Below are 19944 nucleotides of genomic sequence, written 5' to 3' on the forward strand. Positions count from 1 at the left end.
ATTAAAAAAGAGAGAGAGAGCAGGAGACTATGTGTACAACTCTTTTGAGAATCTTTGTGTGACAAAAAGCAGAGAAATGCTGCAGAAGCTATAGGGGAACATAGAGTAGAAGGATAGAGAATAGACTTTTTATTTTTGCTTTATTTTGTTTTTGATGGGAGATACGCCATGTCAGTGTGTTGATATAGAGAGTAAAAAAAAAAATAATAATTATGGTGCAGGAGAGAGGGGGAAGTCAGGAGAGATGTCCTTGGGAAGGTGAGAATCACTTCCCTGGGTAGAGTAGCCAGGAGCATGGTGCTCCGTGTGCATGACACAGAGACAGTGGGCAGATTGGTCAGGTGGTGGATGAGAAGTGAAGTCCAGGGAAATCCCCTTCTTATTGCTCCCTTTCATTTTGGCATCAAATACAGACCATCATCTGAGAGTGCAGAAGGAAAGAAAGATAAAGATTTAAAGAGAGAAGAATGAGTGGAATGAGCACCTGAAAAAAAGAGTACCAAATGGGACAGGGACTTATGATAGTAACCAGGCAACACTGAGTTACTGCCATGAATTCAAAAAGACCAGACAGCAGAAATGCACTTTTTCTGAGCTTTCATCAGCTGTGGAGGTGCAGGAGTAGAATGATTGAGTTGGATTTAACTGGGGATGGATGATATAGCAGTGAGCAGTTACTCACTTTCACTGCAAGTCCAGAGCTCCTCCCATTCAGCCCCTCAGTCCATAAGTATATTTTGCCAATCCACTCTCCCCATCCCAGTGTGTAAGAAGTTTCATCTAGGGCTTCACTCTACTTTATTTCTGTTCAGTTTCATGGGCCAAGAGTTAAATGCAACTCATTTGCTCTAAAATATGTCTCTCAACCTGAAACATCCACTTGCTCATCAAATGTTTAAGCAACCACTAAGACAAACACTCTTCAGGGTATTGGGGACAAAACTCCCCCATCCCCAATAAGAAATTATGCAGTTGGCAGTGGGTGTTCCAGGGATGGATGTACCTACAACTTTATTGTCCCAGTTCGCTTATCTCATGGGATGCGCAAGCTGTGGGGCAGACCCCCGTTACCCCTCCACAAACTTGAAGCTGGGCTGGAGTTCCCCACAGGCTATTGGGAAGACATCTCACAACTGATGTTGGGCAAGTTGGGTTGGTGCTGGTGGGTGCCTTCAGGGAGGGAAGAGCATCTAGGCCCTAAACTAAATCTGTGTACCTTTTATGGGGGTGTGGGTCTTAGGGGATGCCTCTGAATCATTTATCAATCCTAATAGGGCATCAGGTACAGGCCTGAATAGTCTTCCCTTGGAGATTAATTGAAACCAAGATAACAGGCCCAGAAAAGACCTCTGGGGAGGCTAGGCAGAGGAAAGTGGGGTTAAGAAATCTCCACAGCACCTAGTCCTGGTCTGGCATCACAGATACCAGCTGACTAATGAGGGCCAGCAGCCTTTAGCCTTGTGGAAGATGAAAGACCATGATCGTTTTTTAAAAAAATGCAACATTATTGTGAAGAGCCAACATCATGTTGAAAAATTACCCCAGAGATTGATAATTCCTAGTGTTAGAATAGTGGTAGGGTATGTGGAACCAGCATGTCCAGGAACTCAGGGAACCTAGAAGACCCCCTGAGAAGGCTTCTTTCCAGCTGTCAGCTGAGAGTGAGAAGCTCAAATGGAATCACTTGCAGCTCTGGGTGGTGTCTGAGCTTAGCTGCAGGTCTAAGTAGAGGCAGGTGTGAACTGATTCCAGCTCTGTGAACCCTAGGGAGCAGCAGGTTGGAAGAGACAAAAATGGCTCCTCAGTATACTCTTCCAGTCTAATCCTCATGTCTCCTGGTGATACTAAGCATCAAAGTCATAGCTGGGAAGATTCAGACTCAGGGTGTGTCTCAAATCCCAGAGTGAGCAGACAAACAAGAATTTAAGCCCTGGTTTCCTAATCTTCACACCCACACTTGTCTCAGGACACCACTATGCCTCTCATTTATAGCTTCCTCTAACCCTTCTCTCTTCCTCAAGCCCATCTGCAACTTAGCAATCACACAGTGGTCACCTTATCCATAATAGGGAGGTTCTGGGCACAGTGGTAGCCTGATCAGGTTTGAGACAGTGGGCAAGAGTCTGGGCAACAGAACAACCTGGACTCAGACATTTGTGGTATTTGTGCAGCTCTCTCCTTTCCAGAGTGGTTGACTGTGGATCAGAGAATGTGATAGAACATGTGAAAGGGCTATGTCTGTCTGTCCAGCTCACACTTGTTCACAGTATCCAGGACAGTGTGTGCAGGGGCAAGGAGGGGTAGCAGTTGAGAGAATTAGTGCCTGGCTTTCAGAAAGGCCCTTGTGCAAAACAGAAAGGTACATGGTGCTGGGTTCTCTGCACTTCTTTCAGCGACAGGGCCTTTGTTTGTCTTCCACTAAACCTGACAAGTACAGAGTGGAGGTCTCCTTCCCAACTGCTATAGGGCAAACACCCAGGCCCTTGCACAAAACCATCTTTTCTGAAGCAGAGGGCTGTCTTGTCTTTAAGAAGGGATTCCAGCAAAATCAAGGACATCTAGAAAAAAGGGTGTGTCTTTCTCAGCTCAGGATCAGTGAACTAGCAGAGGCAGCTATGGCCTTGGAATTCTTGCTCATGTTTAGCATTATAATATCCCGTTTTCCACAACCATTGAAGCTAGAATTACATATCCCTCTGTGATCTGAGGGAGAAAAAAAAAAACAAGTCTGGAAAAATTCCAAATGCTAATACTAATTTCAACCCGTTGGCTGCCATATTTGAATACACATCTTTATTAAAACAATTATAAGTGCATATACATATTTTCATTGATATGAAAGTAGAAATTGTTTCTCAAAAGAAGTTGTTACTTATTTAAAAAATAAAAATAAAAAAGTACACTGCATCAGGAAGCTGCCCTCTCCTGGACCATTTTCACATTATCTGGGAGATGCATTTTAAACAATACAAAATACAGTATTTATCACATTTAACACTGAACCATCACTGCTCAGAGACTGAGAGTCCAGTGAAGTTGTGAAATAACAAGTTTCCTGTGGGGTTTTTCAGTGTGGCTATGTCAGTGGTCTGCAGAGAGGACATGGATGTTCCTTGGGAGTGATTCCCAGGGTTGGGGTTCCCTCAGAATGGGTCAGGGGGGAGGTGTAGAGGATCAGGACCCCACAATTCTCATCTAGCTGCAAAGGGCACAATACCTGAGAAAGGTGATAAAGTCCCAGTAAGGGAGCTCATGGTGATCATACCAGGCAGTATGCAGAAAAGGAAGGTGAAATCAAATCCCCCTCTGGACTCACACAGGGGCACTTCAGCCTTTTGCTATGCGATCCCTCTACTCAAACAAGCAGAGAGCCCCTCCTGAGCCTCCTCTCTGAGGTCTCAGCACCTGGCCAGAGCAGGACAAAAACATTACAAACAACACATGTCACAGATTCAAATTCCAACACACAGTACACCTGTGAGTGCCAGTCCCCCAGTCCATCCCCGCTGTGTGATGCAAAGGCTGGCAGTGAAGGACTCCCTTGCAGGTTACACTGAGCCCAAAGAAAGGTCACAGGTAGAGGCAGCACTGGACCAGAAGGAACAGCTCAGTAACCCCTAATCACCTATTGCACTAGACTTATATTTTGAAAGCAACAGGGAAAGTCTTTTCTTTTGCTAATGAACTATTTAAATGAATATCTGCTTTAGTTGGGAAGTCTCCTTTTAGCAGCAGACGGCACAAAGAGAAATCTTTACACAAAAAATTTTCCCTGCAGTTTCTACTCTTACCTATTTTCCCCCCTATAGGGAAGAAACAGAAATAATTCTTTATTTAACTGTAGTCAAGATTTAGGGGCATGTTCATTTCCTTGGAGTAACAGATTTAATGGTTCTGGTTCACGGATTGCAGGGGAAGATGCTTCCACTTTTTCCATGAAATTTTTAAATATCTTGGATTACCTGGAAAATGAGACTCCCATCAAAAATTCAATAATTTCATGTATAATGCAGGAGCTGTGTAGCAACAGGTTAATTTTAAGGAGTGTTTTGAAACCATTTCCACATCCTTTATAACTAATAAAGGTTCCCCATACCTTATTTTTTTCAATATAGCATAACTGGTTGGAAGATGTGAATATCTGGTTGACAGAAGGCTTTCTAAACCATGAAGATTCAATTTTAAGAAATACTTATGGAAATGCCTAACATGTGTTACTGATAACCCAAAGATTATTAAATCTAAAAATACCTACAATTCAAGATCATTTTACTACAATATACTTTCTGTATGTTATTTGCAATGTTTCATTAATGGATACACATTTTTTGTTTCGTCCTTTTTTTCCACTGGATCTTTAATCAAAGGGGAAAGGTATTAGAGAGGCCAAATAAAAAACAAAACAAGCAAAAAACCTGCAGTGCCTTCCTTTTTAAAAAGTGAAAAATTTAAATTGTTTAATGTAACTCTACACATTGCCCTCAGTAAAGGGTTCTTAACCAAGAAGCACAAGGTAATAGCAGCAGCAGAGATGGTCCAGGAGCCACTGCCCAAGGTAAGAGATGGTGGGATTGCCAAATGGTGAAAAAGATGAGGTTAGATTTTAATTAGGAAAAAGAAATACACAGGGTTAATTATTTTACGGATTGGGTTTTCAAAACCAAAGGTAAAAAAAAGTTGAGAATTCTTTTCTTGTTATTCCTGTTAGTCCCGCAACAACGCTGGTCTTGACACCATAGAGAAAACTCTCTACAGTTCTAAGATAACAACATCTATGGAAACTTTGAAGGTCAGGGGTCCTCAGAGGTCAGTGCTGCTGCAAACTGAATTCCCGTGGGCTCTGTGGATCCACCACAGCTTTGTGATGTGTGGGGAAAACAAAATTATCACAGCCCTAATCAAGGCCCAGATCAAAGACCCAAGGGGCATCTCCTCACTCTCAGCCTCTGTATATGAAGAACTGACAATGCAGCACTGAGGACAAGTGGTTTTGAACAAAAAAAACAAAACAGGATTGGACAACAGACAATATCCCAAACTAGACACAGAGGTACACAGTGTTTCCTGGACCTGGTAACAGAATACATTTTGATTTCTTCTTGGTACCAGCTTAAATTAAAGCTTTTGTCTTGAGAGAGTCCATTTCCGGGGTCATGATGACAGTCTCAGATGCACATGATGATGGATGAGAGAGAGGATGACGAGAAGAACATGATGAGATGAAGAGGAGACCTTGGGATGACGTCTTACCCTGGCCTCACACTCCTACCTGCTTCAGCTCAGGGAAGCCTTGGGATGCTCACTTGGATGAAGGATGAGCCCCCTGCCTGGCCCTCTAGACCCTAATCTCCCAGTCCCTTGAGGCACAGGGCCGCCTTCACTAGGGTTTACCCATGCTGACTGGTCCCGACACCTCCTGGTGACTCCCCATCCCAGGATCTGATAATGTGGGCAAGAGTCCCCCAGTCTTGGGTCCCAGAATCTGCAGCTCAGAGGAATATAAAATTCAGGAACACCTAGTCAGACCAGGGGCTTCACGATAAAGATATTATAATAAAGCAAGTAAAATAAGTTTAGTCTAACTTCTTATCTGTCACCAGTGACATTGGATAATCAAACTAAATGAAAACAAAAAACAGAATATATTTGCTACATAATCAAATAGTGAAAGTAAGGCAAATTGTGCAAAACAAAGCCATGGGAAATGCCTTCTGCCCTGTCTGGGCTGCGCAAGGAAACCACTGGGGGTCCTTCCTAACATTGGCTTCAGACCCAGCCTTCTACAGTAAGGCTTCCTCAGGCGTCTGACCCAACCTGCGCTTCTCACATCTTGAACCTCCTGTTAACAAGAAGAGAGGGAGACACCATTAAGGCAGGTTCCCATGGTGGCCAGGCCTCACACTGAAACACCAAGCCTACTCCAGCAGGGCACCACTCCTGACTTCTGAATTCCAAACTACCAGGATGATGCATCTCCCTTCTGAGGCCCTGGGTAGGGGAGGTGAGTGAGAGAGACAGCATGGCCGAAGCAGAGAGGTGGATGGAAGGTGGGAAGTAGAGAGGACAGATTGGTGTAGTGAGCATGAGTCATGGTAAATGAAGGAGGGCACAGAGCCAGCCTGGCACAGTGGTCACATGACCGGACAGAGCACCCTGTCTTCCCCCAGTGCAGATGTTAGGCCCGGCTTCACGCAGAGATTGGAGAAGACTGCTGGCTCAACCAGGGCCTTGGCACCACCCACTGCTTCCACCTTCCACCCCCAGTCACCTCAGGGTTTCTCAGTGGACCAGCCAGGGTGGTCCTGGGGCTAGTGCAGAGGTGGCCTCACACACCTGGTGCAGATATGTGAACACTGCCCAGTGTTAACCCACAACAGCATTAAGGTCTGGCTCTTTGGCTCTTCCCCAGTGACCCAGGACACTTCAGTGGGGCTGGGGTTATGCCTGCTCATCAGACACAGTGAAGCCCAACGCCAGCTCTCTTAGTCCCATCAGCCCCCAGTTCCCCAGGACAGGTGGGAGGCACTGTCCTCCTGAGCGCTGCAGGAAACAGTTTGTCGCCTCAGTCAGCAACAGCTTGACCCACTCCTGCTGGAGGACAGTCAGCTCTCTGTGGTGCACAGGAGGGACCTGCCACCTCTCTATGTACAGAGATGGCTGCTCCCACAGTGTACAGAGTGAAGGACAGTACAGGGACATAGGTCTGACTTTTTCGCTGGTACATCTTTAAGTTAGGAATAGCCCAGCCAGGCTCTCACAGACTGGACATGCTGACGCTTCATCAGGAAGAACTGCAGCCCTGGGCCATCTAGCTAATATTCAGACGCCTTCAGAGGCAGGAGGGCAGAGCCATTGAAGTCCCCATTCACCCAGAGCAGACCTGCTGTCCCCAGTGCTGGAACAGGGGCCCAGGCTGGGAAAGTTAGCCTGCTAAAAGGGATGGCTGTGGAAACAAAATCTCGGCTGCAGGGCCCTAACAGGACACTTCTCCAGTGGAGAAAGGAGGGCTGTATGCTCTCTGCTGTATTCACAAAGGAGCACATTAGAGCAGGAGGGAGACACAGCACTGTGTGACACAGGTGAGTCTGACACCCAGGGACCTTGAGTTCCCTCCTCCTAAACTCCATCTTGCATGTCCTCCATTCCCTTGATCTTTTGGGATCCATGTATTAAAATTATGACCAGGGGCCTCTCTGGGGTGGAGGGTGTGTGTTTGTATGTTCTGGGGGCTAGGGAGAAAAGTAGATCTGCAAGGCATCCATTTTTCAAGGCACTACGGACATCAGGACTTGTTTTCCCCCATGATGCCCTCCTTCCCGTCCAAATGAGACTTGGCCAGGAATCTCAGACATAATTCTGTAGGGAGGGCAGTGAGAAAACTTCTGGAATTTAAACCTTGTCACTTTAAGCAGATATTTCCCATGAGTGAAACCTGAGGCAGCTCTGTCCTGCAAATAATCACACAGGGTCATGGAGACTTTTCCAGAAGGAGGGAGAGGGATAGGCTAGAACTCTCCAGAGATGCAGGCCCTTCACAGAGTTCCTCTACATCGTTGGGGACCCGTGTAAAGATTCTACAAGGTGAATTACCCTGCAAAGAGGCTCCCTGAGAAGTGCTTCCACATCTTCTCTCTGGAAACAGCTCACACCTGCTCTCCCTGCATGGTCTGCAGAAGCCCACCTGTGCTTGGAGGTAAAGTTACACAGCCCCAGGCTAAGGGAACAGGGGGATTGGAGAAGCCCCATCCTAAGGGCAGAGATGTGGAGGGCTGGCAAGAGGACTTGGAAAAACGAGTCAGTTATCACCTGCAAATGTAACGGCCATAGCCAGCTCTGCCCCAAGAAGGCCTGGATGGGCAGCACCAGTGACAGCAAATGAGAAGGCATAAGGCACGTGCCCTCTGCTGGGCTCTTGGAGGACTTTGTGTGGGGGCTAGGCAGTCACATGCTGGTCTCAGACAGGAAGGCAGATTCCGAGTGTGCAGATATGGGTGGGCTCCAGAGTAATCATGGGCTTTCTAAGAGACTGAGTGAAGGGCAGGATGGGAAGCTCAGAAATTTGGCGAGATGATGAAGACCCAGGTCACTCTAGATAGAATCCTGGGTCATTCTAGAGTCTTGAGCTGTTCTACATAGAGTTCTGAGCACAAAGTCTGCATTCCAGACCCCAACCCCAGTCTCTATATAACTACTTCATAATTTAGCAGACCAGGAAGGACCTTAATAAGCACATAAATATAGGAACCAGTGTGGCCACAGGGGCGGCAAAGCACTGCTCCCCCTTAGACTCTGAGAGGCTACCCAGGAGGCAAGGGTTCTGCTCTGCAGGAAGGTTAGAGCATATTTACAAAGTGCTAGGAGAGACAAGAACAGAGTGCACTGCAGTCCATCTCGAGGTGGTAGATAACTAGTTTTTCCTTTTCTGAGCAGCCTTTCTCTTCTTCTGTCGCTTCTTTTTTCCTATCTTTTCTTTTTTCCCCACTTTTTCTTCTCTGCGCCCCCTTCGACAAAATTAGTAGAACCATTAATAATGTTGAGATAAACAAGAGTCTGCTTCAGTCTGAACAATATTTAACACTGGCCCATGTATTGGTTTCACTCTGTCTTTAGACTCAGGCTTGGAGGCCCCTGGGCAAAGCATTGTCCATCAGTACCTCATTAAAATAAATTAGACATTCGCCTTGATTCAAAAAATTTTTAGACAGGCTTCTACAACACCTGTGAACTCATTCTAGCAATCGCCAATTTGCCAACTTGACCCTGACTCCCACTATTGCCTGAGGCTTCCAGTAAGAAAAGGAATTGTCATCCAAAACGGTATGAAGGCAAACCAGAGCCAGGTTGGACTTGACCATCTATTTCACCCCACCTACTCTCCCAAGGTTCCTTCTTTCTCTATGCAGAGCTGAATTCTAATTTATCTAAAAAATCTGTGCATTGTAAATCGAGGCCAGAGCCCAAGGTTCAGAAGGCCATCCAGGAGAGGAGAAAGAAGGCAGTTTCATTTCATGTTCTCCTTTCTTAATGCCTATGGAGACACCCTGGGAATGACTGAGATTGTTCAGAAAAATGAGGGAGAGAACTGGTTAGCAGAATTTTATTAGAGCAACTGGCTCATGACTGTCACATTAAAATGATTTAAGCTGAATGGTATTTAATGATTTATGAAATAAGGCTACCTGTTCCTGAGAAAGCTTGATATTAACCATGGGATGGAATTATGAGATTTTTACATGGGAAAATGTAAGAGCTATATATTATAAGGATCGAGTCTCTAGATATTACATGGGGATGTTAGGAGAACCAAGGAGAAGGAAGGGGAAGAGAAATTAGTGAGTCAAATATTACTCTTCAGAAAACTAGCACTGCTGCTTTCATTGGGTTAAAAAAAATGCAAAAACTTGAAGTGTAGATTTGCTCCTGAGCAAGGCCCATGTGCTATTACTCACGTGAACTGGTGAACTAGGCAGGAGGTACCTGACCAGTAGGCTAGCTTATCTTCACAAACTTAGGAAATGTGTAAGAGCTCCACATCTAACAGCTAATGGATTTTAGTTCAAGTAAATAAATTCCCACATACAGTAGGACATTTATACCACGAAACAATTTGCATTTTATTGCTAGTGCATATAATGTCACATTTGGTACATTTTTAGTACAAGTGAAAAAATACACTGGCCAAGATTAAAAAGTTGCAATCACATTTCTATGTATTTCTTTACAAATTGCCAGTAGTTTAAGATAATAGAGAAATGTATCTACTGACATTCATATGGCTCTACTTTAAATGTAGGAATTGTTTGACTATAAATATATTCTGAAATACATTTGTTTATAAAGGAAGGTTTAAAAAATTGTGCATGAAAATATATTTAAAAATGCCTTGCAAAAAGTTACAAATACCACCAGGCCCATCTGTGGATTATATTTATGTGTGGAAATTACACCTTGCCAACATTTCTGATTGTAGCTGTTGTGGTTTCAGGAGGAGTTAGTGGCAAGAGTCTCATTTATTCACTTAATTTTTCACTTCAGATTTCAGAAAACTTAGAATTTGTAGAGCCTCCATGGCACAAACCTGTTTCAGAGGCAATCCCAGAAACCATGTTTCTCAGAGAAAGCTCTCAGATTGAAATTGCATTTGATTTTGCAAAGATATGTTTTTCATGGCAAGGTGGGGACATGGTCTCCCATGCCCCAGGAGAAGGTCAGCCCCATTCTGGAGGAGACCAGAGCAGATTCTCATAGAGGGCCTGAGCAGGAGGGAGGGCAAAAGGAGGAGGAGGCTGCAGGGCTGGAGCTTTAGTGACCACTCTCCTCCCCTGAGCATATACAGAAATGAGAAGCATAAATGAGATGAAAGCATGCTCTTGCAGACAGGGAGAGGCCAGGAATGACTGGGAGAGGGTCTCTGAGCACAGTCCCCAGTGATGGTGGCTTCTACATGGAATCCATAGGTCTATTCACTGGGTTTGAAAGAGGAGGTATAGGTAGTGGCAGTTGTATAGCATGGTCAATATCTGAGAGCTACCCTGGACATTTATTCCAGGAGGGGTGTGTCCTGCAGGAGCCACCCAACAGTCTTTCTTCACACCTCAGCTTCTAAAGGAAGGACACTTTTTTGAGTTCCATGTTTGCCCATCACCTAACTGTGCCCAGACTCTCCAGGAGAGAAGAGAAAAAATCCAAAACAAACCAAATATTAAAGATATTAAAGTAATCATTGATTTAAAAAAGAATAATAAGAATGGTGATGATTGTGATGATCACAAGAGAAGTGACTGGTGGGAAATACTATAGGGATAATACAATGTCTTAGAAAAGCCCCAGTTATAAAATAGCCAGTGTGCAAGGCTTTGGGGTGTGAATGAATATATGCTGTGATATTGTACCATATGATATAAATGAAGATGTCTACATGCTGGGCAAACCTCCAGCCCATTCCCAGGTCAATGTGCTGTCCCATAAGCACATCTGGCCCTTGCCATTCAGGCCTTCTGATCCCCACATCTTTGCCCTTTCAGGACTTTCACACAGTTTTAGCTTTCCTCCAGTGGCTCTAGTGGAAAGTCCTTTCTGGATGTTGTGCTTACTTGTTTAAAGCTTTCTCCAGGTATTCTTGAATCCACTTCAATCTTGGGTCAATACACACTTGTCTGTTGTTGTTCTTCAGCCTTGCCCTGCAAAAACAGAAGAGACAACAGTGTACAGCTGCACAGGAGGAAGGACTGCTGCAACCTACGCATTTGATCATCCAACACCCATGTTATGATCCTTACTGGAGCCAGGTCTCTCCTTGGTAGGGAATTCCTATAGGAATCCTTTGAGTTGGCATTTGAAGGATAACAAGGAATTGGGCAAGGGTAGTAAAGGAGGAAGAAATAAGTGCAAATATACCAGAAGGTAAGAGAACATGGAGTCTGTGAAGGAACAGCAAGAGATGGAATGCTCAAGAAGCCTGTGGCCAGATGTACGGGGCAAAAAAGACTTTATCTGCAAGATTATGGGAACTTGTAAGGATTATAACTAGAGGGTAACAGAAGAAGATTTTTATTTTTCTGAATCATCTTGATGGTACATGGAAGACAGAGAGAAAAGTAAGCCTAGAGGAAGGGGCCTGCAATAATCTGGGGGATAAGGAGAGGTGACAGTGCAGTGAGAGAAGGCCAGTGCAGGAGAGGGATGAGAATGCAATGAGGGAGGGGCAGTGAAAGTGGGAGTTGAGAGTGTATTGAGCAAAGGGGCAGTGCAGGTGAAGGTTGAGAGTGAAATGAGGAAAAGGCAGTGCAGGTGGGGGTTGAGAGTGTAGTGAGTGAGAGGCAGTGCCGGTGGGGCAATGAGAGTGCAGTGTGGGAGGGGCAGTGCAGGGGAGGATGAGCATATAGTGAGGAAGAGGCAATGCAGGTGGTGGTTGAGAGTGTACTGGGGGAGGAGCAGTTAAGGCAGGAGGAGAATGCAATGATTGGGGAAGTCATAGTGTAGACAGTTTGCCAGAAAATGGTTTCCAGAGAGTTTTACAAGTTCAGTGAATCTTCCATGGTCTCACTTAAAAAAAAAAAAAAAATTAAAACCTCAACTCCCTCTCACTTCTCACCTCCACTTACAGCCACTCTACCTGAAAATTCCTAGAAGAGGGACCTGGACTCTTCTCTACACCCTTTTCCTTAAAGCTGTGGTTACCAGGTAACCTATGATATTGTACCACATGAAGCTTAGGATACTCCTGGCCAGTCACTCACGGGTCTATAAGGATAGCTAAGGCCAGCAAAATGGCTCCAGGACACCCACAGGAGTTTTCACAGTCTTCTTGAGGTGTGCAGAGGGATGTAGCTTGAAGCAAAGTAAATGGAAGTTCAAATCTGGGTACTACTGTTTATTAATTTTGTGTTTGCCCAGACCTGAGAATTATATTTGGCTTCTTCAACTTCAAGGTGCATTCCTAGGCAAGTAAACCAGCATAATCTGTACTATGAAGCAAGAGCATACAAGCTAAATTCAATACCTGATAAAATACCTCTTAAAGGACAAACAGTATTTTATTCTAAGCAAAATAATTAAAAACATTAATCTTTTAGGGCCCTAAAACATTTATAACTGGCAAACATATCAAGGCATCAAAGAGTAGGAAAAAAGACAAATAAAAATCAAACCTAAAAGCAGTTGGTGTTATGTAGAAAAGTCTTTAAGAAATTGCAGCTTTTATTCTAACTGCTTTACCCCCATCTGTTTTAGCACTGGGACTTCTCAGGAGGTGAGCTCTCCCCAGGATACCCCTAGCATCATCTCCCTGCAGTCTAGACACACTAGCATGCTTACTGTGTGCCAGCACAGGTACATAGGAACACTGAATGGCCAACCAACGGATAGTCAAGGGTGGCTTTCTTGCACACCTCATCCAGATGCTGGCACTGCAGGCCACAGATCTCTGTCTCATGTATGTGTTATTTTGGTTTGTCTCATTTCCCACATGAATGAAATCAAATGTTAGCACTGGTGAAACCAAAACCTCATGTGTTATATCTGAGGAAATGCAGTTAAATGAGCTGAAAATGGTTAAAGATGACTTCAGTTGAATTTGGAGTTTGTGCTATGTGAAAAAGGATTAATTTATAACACCAAAGCGCTGAAGCTGGCAGGACAGACAGAACCATTACCAGCAAAGGGCTGGATAAATTACTGAACTTGAGCACGAACTTTGGTGAAGCCAATGTTTCTCTAGTCTAGAAATGCATCCAAATGTGCTGCCATTTCCTGTGCTGAAGGGAGGAAGCTTGGAAAGAAGAGACAAGGACCACTAAAAGCACAGCAAGGCACTAGAGGGTAAGAGTGACTTTGGAAACTCCTGCCCGGTGGTATACTCAAAGTCCTTGTGGTAATAACAGCTACCTATAATTACGCCAAGTTCAAGGATGGACACTTGGCATGTGTCATTTCTCTAGCTTTGCCAGTGAGGTGTTACCATGCCCCTTACATGCAACATTCCTAGAGGATGATGCTCAGACTTACACAATCTGAAGGGCACAGTTTGGAGTGTTGAGGATTTTAAGATGCTTGATATTGGCTCTAGCAACATGGCTCTCGAAGAATCGGCAAGGACATCTGTAGCTCAGGCTGACTGGTTTCCCTGTAAGAGGAACAAGATGACTTGTTATTATCCTGCCAGACCTCAGAGACACACACATATCTGGGTCTGCGGCTGAGGGGAAAACATGGTAAAATGACAGTAGGATGGAGAGTGATGGGATGAGTCACTGGAGCATCCTGGCAAAAACATTCTCTTCGTACAGTACAGTGAGATCTGGTGGGCTCAGGCTCAATTTCTACAGGGCCAGAGGCCAAAAGGACCTGTGGAGAATCTGATCCTAGGAGGGAGGGAGGAAAATTAAAATAAGAAGTTCCTGCTCAAATTTCTTAAGATAAAGGATGTTAATTACAGAAGAAAACTATTTCAGTTAAAAGAACTGAGGTTCTCAGTTATTCTTTACAAAATTAAGTCCTCAGGGCCAATTGAGAAAGTCTTCCCTACTTAGAAAGGGGAAGGGGTAATAAGGAGTCTCTAAGCTCTCTTTTCTCTCTCCCTCCTCCCTCCTCAGGCACTGGCCTCATCCCAGAAGCCACCATAGACCTCCTGGGAATACTGCCCTCCCCCACCTGCAGTCTTCTTGCCTCATATTTACCTTAAGCCCAGGCAACCACAAAAGAATCTGGGCTGGCTTCCTAGCTGGGAGTCCCCAGAGGATAAGGCAAGGGCCCACTTTCTCCCCAGCACTTCCCAGAAGGCATGGAGAATATCAGGGCTGGAGTCAAATATGGTTTTCATTGCCAGTGCAGGGACCCTACAACCTCCTGGGTTGTATTACATCTTTGTTTGAAAATTCACCAATTTGCAAAATGCCATAATTGACACTCATTAGTGTAAATTAGCAAAGGGCTCTTGCAGAACCCACTCTTATTCTTTAAGTCTAGAATTGCAAGCCCTGGGAGGGTAGGATTTGTGAGGGTTTTTCCTGCAGATTTTATCCAAGCCCTACTTAATAACCCAAATTATTTGACTTCATGGATCCTTTCATCAGGAATTAAATGTATGTCTGAGAATATTTAGTCCAGAGACTTTTTTTAATTTTTTTTTTTAATGCTCTTGTTTACAAAGCTCCCAGAAACCTCCTGGGGGTTCTGAAGATCTGCACTTTTGGACAAGAGAGCTGGGGAAGCTGCACAAAACCTTGTCAATTAGGGACTTCTTAATTTTTTGTTTGCTAAAGACTGCATTCAGTTGAGAAATGGCATGGCCTAGGTACAGCAGCTTCCTGAACCGTCAAGTCCAGGGCACAGCAGACTGTCCTCTGCCCCCCACCCCCCCAGGATCAAACTCAACACCCTGAAAATAGGAGAAAAAAAGTCTGGTTCAGGAGTCCAAGTTGACTCACGGTGCAGGAGCACTGGAGCAACCTTCACATTACCCCTGATCTAACTCCAGAAAGTCTCTGTTGGGGCCTGGCTGTCAGCAACTGCAGAAACATCCCCTATCAGATCACCTGGGAAAGCAACCCAGGGCTGGGGGATAAGCAGCCTGGAAAAAGGAGGAGCCAAATCTGCCCTCTGAGTGTCCTGCCCCCAGGTTACCCTAGAATTCTCATGGGTGCTAGTTAGCTGAGCAGGAACTGGGGCCAGTGGTGAGCGAGGTCATGTCCCAGCCCTACAGCAACAGGGAGCTAGCTGGAAGGCAATTGTATGCACACTGTGGTGGATGGGGGCTGCTGCTCTCTAGTGTTCAAAAAGGCATTCTGGCTCTACACAGTGACAATCAGGCTAGTCTGGACTCAAAACACAGGCTTTCTCTTTTTCTCCTCTTCCCTCCTTCTTCCTCTGGGATTACCCATTCCTTTAAAGGCAATTCTTATTTCTGCTTCCTAGACCCAGTTACTTGCCTATCAAGTGGGGAATTTCAATATATTTTTTGGTTGTTGTTATTTATTGATTTCAGAAAGAGAAAGGGGGAGAGAGAGAAACATTGATTTGTTGTTCCACTTATTTATGCACTCATGGGTTGCTTCTTATATGTGCCCTGACTGGGAATCAAACCCAAAACCTTGGCATATGGGGATGATGCTCTAACCAACTGAGCTACCCAGCCAGGGCATAAATAGTTTTTTTAAAGTAACAGAGCCCAAGTGCCCTTTGCCAAGAGAACTCAGAATTCTGTCCACCTAGTGTCCTTTTCTACAGCTTTTTATCAATATTACTAACTTTTCCAATTGTTATAGATGTGACTCCATGTACAGGAAAGACACTTGATAAGCACCTGGTTACCTTGGCTTTATTTCAGAGCAGTTACTAGAGAACCTTCCACTCTAATGAAGAGACAGGCCCCAGCCAGACTCTTCAGCCAGGCCTGGGAATGAGGCCCATCTCAGGTTTAACCCCTGGAAGTTTCTGGTCTGAGGTCAGCCAGTAGAGGGAGGGCAGGGTCCTAAGCCTGAGCCTAAACAAGGGTATCTCCTCATGGAACTCAGTATGGGTACACTGGCCCCAGGAATTAAAAAAATACATCTGGCCTAAGCATGCAAGGAGAATCAGATCAACCTGGAGTCCAGGACCCTCAACTGGACACTTGGCTGCCAAGAGAGGTAAGCAATCAATCCTCCCAGGGTCAGCAGGAGTCTGTAGTTATGCTTCCTACAGGGTAAATATGTCCAGGACTCAGTGACCCAGGTCCCTGCATTCCAGTCCTTTCTTCAACTATGGGCAGGACCATTTATTCAGAGAGGTGTGTGATGACACCTCCACTCTCACCAGACCACTTAAGTGTTAATTCCCAAACTAGAGTGCCTCAAGGACCTCAGTAGTCAATGTGGAGACATGGAGACAGCCTAGTGTACATCTTCAGCCAGGAGAGAAACTTTAAATTGTCTTTGATCTAGTCCCTCTGTAGCTCTGACAAGCAACTTGCTACACTTTTAAAGAACACTTCCCAGGGGTCAGACAAAACACTGTTAACCCAGACCCCCCCTGCCTGGTCCAGTTGCACACCTGCTCACCTTACCTAACCTGGCTTCCCCACCATCTCCTGCCAGAATGCAGCAGGGGATCTCCCTCAACCTAGCCTAGTGTCCCATGAGCTAGGGCCCTGTACAGGCCTCTGCTATACCAAGAGCATTCAGAGTGTTCTTCAACGCCTTGCAGAGTTTGTTGCAAGCTTAGCAACCAAGAACAGAACAGGCTGCATGGCCTAACATGGTTTTTTATTTGCGACTGTTTGTTTTGGTTTGCAGCAGCAGTGGTGTCCTGTGACAGGACAGGGAGATTCTCTCAAGCTTCAAAAGAGAAAAAAGCTGTCACTCTCCCAGTGAAACTGGACACCACCTTGCACAATGGGCCAAGGTCCTGGTGATTGAATTCAGCTGCAGTGCTCACAGGAGGTGGCGAGCTCCCTTGGCTGTGACAAAGGCACATATCTGCAGGTGTGTTTTGGGGACTAGGGCATGCGCGACTCTGATGGCCCCAGGGCCTCTCTAGGGGGACCTCGGGAAGAGACAGGCAGGCCTTGGCCGAACGTGTGCCCAGATTCGTAGCGTCGCTTCGGACCTCTGGGCTGTGTAGATGCTCTCCTCGGTGGCGCAAACCCGACAGCTGTTCGGTACCACCCGCCAGCGGAGGCCTGCTTGGGTGGCAGCAGAGTGAGATCCGGCCTCTCGTGGAGGCGCCACCGCACTGCTGCATAAGATCGCACAGCCACCACAGGCGATTCGAATCTGGCTTGCAAAGAGCTCTTTTCTAAACCAGCCGCGGATCGCATCTCTAGCACCGTGGGCCCATACACCCTGGAAACTGAGCCTGGTGCGTGAAGGCACTAGCTGCGGGATGGACGGGCAAGGGTCGGAAACCCAAAGCTCCTAACTCGGTTCCCCACACCCTTCTCCAGCGCCCACTCACAACGAGCCCTCGGTGCACCCACCCAGTTATCCTGCGGGACCTTGCTCTGCAGCCAGCTGGAGGACTGGTGGCTGCTCCGCAGTCCCGGAACCCGAGCTGGGCTGAAAAGTGCAAAGCCTCAGTGCCTTGGCTCTGCTCGCGGGACTTTGGACTCCGTACCCCGAGGAAGCGCACCCCGCGAAATGGGCAAACCGGTGCTAATTGGATTCGCTCCAGGTAGTGTGGACAGGAGCGGAGGAGCCATGGCCCCACTCGGAGTCCGGAGTTAGGAAACCTGAGCCCGGAGCCTGGCGCCTGCCTTGGCCTCCGCCTCCAAGCACACTCACCGTCGCTGAGGCAGAGCGCGGCCAGCACAAGCGCCAAAACAGCGACGATCTTGGCGTCCATGGCACAGACGGGCGGCGGCGGCGGCGGCGGCGGGAGGACCGAAGCCAGACGCTGACCTGACGCGGTGGTGGAGAGGGAATGTGCGGCGGGCAGGGAAGGGCTCCCAACGCTTTAGAAGCAAAATTGCTGAGCCGAGAGGGGCGGAGAGGGGCGGGGAGGGGTGGGACCCGCGGCAATGGGCGGTCTTGGAACCAAATCCGCTCCACGGCCAGGGCCTCTGACAAGCGTCCGGTCCCACAAAGCCTCTCCCACTGACCTCTTCCTGCCACCTTTCCTCCTCCCCAGGGGTGCTCCATGGGCTGAGGTACACCCAGGACTTTGGCCTTTGAGGGGTCCACTGGGAGCTGCTCTATAAGTCTGACTTGCAGTATGGAACCAAGCCGCTCAGAGAGGCTGGCCAGAAGGGCTGATTATTGTTCCAATTGTTTAGATGGAGACACGGAGTCCTACAGGCAACATCGGAACGAAAACCAAGGAAAGACAAAGTCGGGCCTAGGTGTGCGGACCGTCTGGGCCAGCTGCATCAAATATAGTAGCTAAGAGTGTCTTTTTCTTCCAAGTGTAGGACAAGGAGGTGACCGCTGGTCCAGGCCCACTGCACGGTAGCCCCAAAGCTCAGCATAAAGAAAGTATGAGGCTGTTCTGTGCAGTCAGAGCAACTCCAGTTCCAAGCCAACACAATTGCTTACTAGCCAAGCCTAAGTTTCCTCAACTGTAAAGCTCGGGTTCTAAATAAGATGCTGTGCCACCGAAAGGAAGGACGCTTTTAGTAAAGTTCAGCAGCCCGTTGTACTTCTGTCCTCTCAATTGATAAATGGGCTAATCACAGTTCCTTGGGGTGAAACTGGTGGAATTGACAGAGACACCCCTTTGCACTCAGACGTGCTCAGTACTCAATACGTGAAAGCCAGGAATAATTGCGAAAACTTCAGTGTTTTCTCCCTCTTTCCAGTGAATGCTCTGCGGGATCCAAAGTGCTAAGAAGAGAGCTTATCTTCTTTCCTCCCCACCCTCCCTTGACAGTGCCCCTGGTGATGGCGTTTCTAGTTCGGAGAAGAGCACAGAGATGACTCTCCTGGCAGGCCACTGTACCCCACTCTGGACACCCTGAAACTGTTTCAGTGGAGCAGAAAGGGGTGCAGCAAGTGTCCCGGGAGGCTCAGAGGTGAGACGGGTGCCCTTTTTAGCATCCATAGTGACCACAGGCTGCTCCAGCCTCCTCTCTCTGCCCTTTCTTGCATAGCCAGACAGTCGTGTGGATTCTGTCACTGCGTCCATCCAGGGGAATCGGTCTCTGTCCCTGAGGAGTCCAGGAACCCCAAATACGGAGGGAGTGCGCACAGCACCTGGGGCATGGGCTCAGAGGCTGCAGCTATGCACCATCGGAGGGGGAGGCCAGCAGGAAGCTGCAAGAGCTCCGGGATTCCGTCCATAGGGATGAATGTCTTTTCTTCCAAAACTATTTTCCCGCCCAATTAGGGGCACTTCTGGGCACTGGGCGTAGAGCTGAAAACCCCATTTACTTGGTTCCTGCCGTGAAGACCTAACAATCCAACGGAGAAGAGAGTCTTCAGGGACCCGACCTCCATCTCCTTGAGGGAGAGCCAGAACGGGTCATTTCCGAGCTATTGAGCCCAGGCTGGCTGCCTACGCGACAGTGAGCCTCGGTTGGGCTCAGGCGCCCTCTGGTGACGAAGTCTCCCACCCCTCTTCCTCCCTCCCAACCCCCGACTCAGCCTTTTCCCCTGCCTCCTGTTGTGGGGATCTTAGAGGATCAAGGCTCAGGCTCTCCTCACATCCCTGCGCAGCCAGATAAATACGGTGGTGGGGGGTTGGGGGCACACCACGGAGTTGGGAAACTGGCGCGAGCTGTGGGGAGCCTCGCCTGCCAGTCTGCCCAAAGCAAACGTCAAAACCTCTTCTTTGCTTCCTTGTTGCCACAAAATTAGGTGGTCCCCCTCAGCCTGAAGGAGCCACGGGGAGAGGCCTGCGTGGCCTGGGGCAGAGGGCAACTAGGGCCTCCTGGGTGGCGGTGCCCTGAAACCCCAGGACCTACATCAGAACCCACCACCTCCACTATTCATTTCCTAAAATACTTATTAAGCATCTACTATGTGCCAGACA

The 19944-nt window shown here is 47.1% G+C and overlaps 1 protein-coding gene across 2 annotated transcripts; it reads right to left on the bottom strand.

Annotated features, from left to right (window-relative positions):
- Nucleotides 1-5014: 5014 nt before the first annotated feature.
- CXCL12 (C-X-C motif chemokine ligand 12) lies at nucleotides 5015-17946 on the bottom strand. Of its 2 annotated transcripts, none has more exons than XM_090277835.1 (4): nucleotides 17760-17942; nucleotides 13507-13624; nucleotides 11094-11180; nucleotides 5015-5839 (listed from the first exon to the last, which is right to left on the bottom strand). In XM_090277835.1, exons 1-4 carry the CDS (start codon nucleotides 17818-17820, stop codon nucleotides 5824-5826), a joined length of 282 nt encoding a protein of 93 aa, XP_090133961.1. In that variant the 5' UTR covers nucleotides 17821-17942; the 3' UTR covers nucleotides 5015-5823. The 2 variants fall into 2 exon arrangements, with proteins under 2 accessions (XP_090133961.1, XP_090133960.1); XM_090277834.1 differs by lacking the exon at nucleotides 5015-5839 and adding an exon at nucleotides 6862-8501 and having other exon boundaries at nucleotides 17760-17946.
- Nucleotides 17947-19944: the final 1998 nt, after the last annotated feature.

This window comes from Furipterus horrens, unplaced genomic scaffold, assembly GCF_987537825.1.
Source record: "Furipterus horrens unplaced genomic scaffold, mFurHor1.1.pri manual_scaffold_5, whole genome shotgun sequence".
Taxonomy (NCBI): domain Eukaryota; kingdom Metazoa; phylum Chordata; class Mammalia; order Chiroptera; family Furipteridae; genus Furipterus; species Furipterus horrens.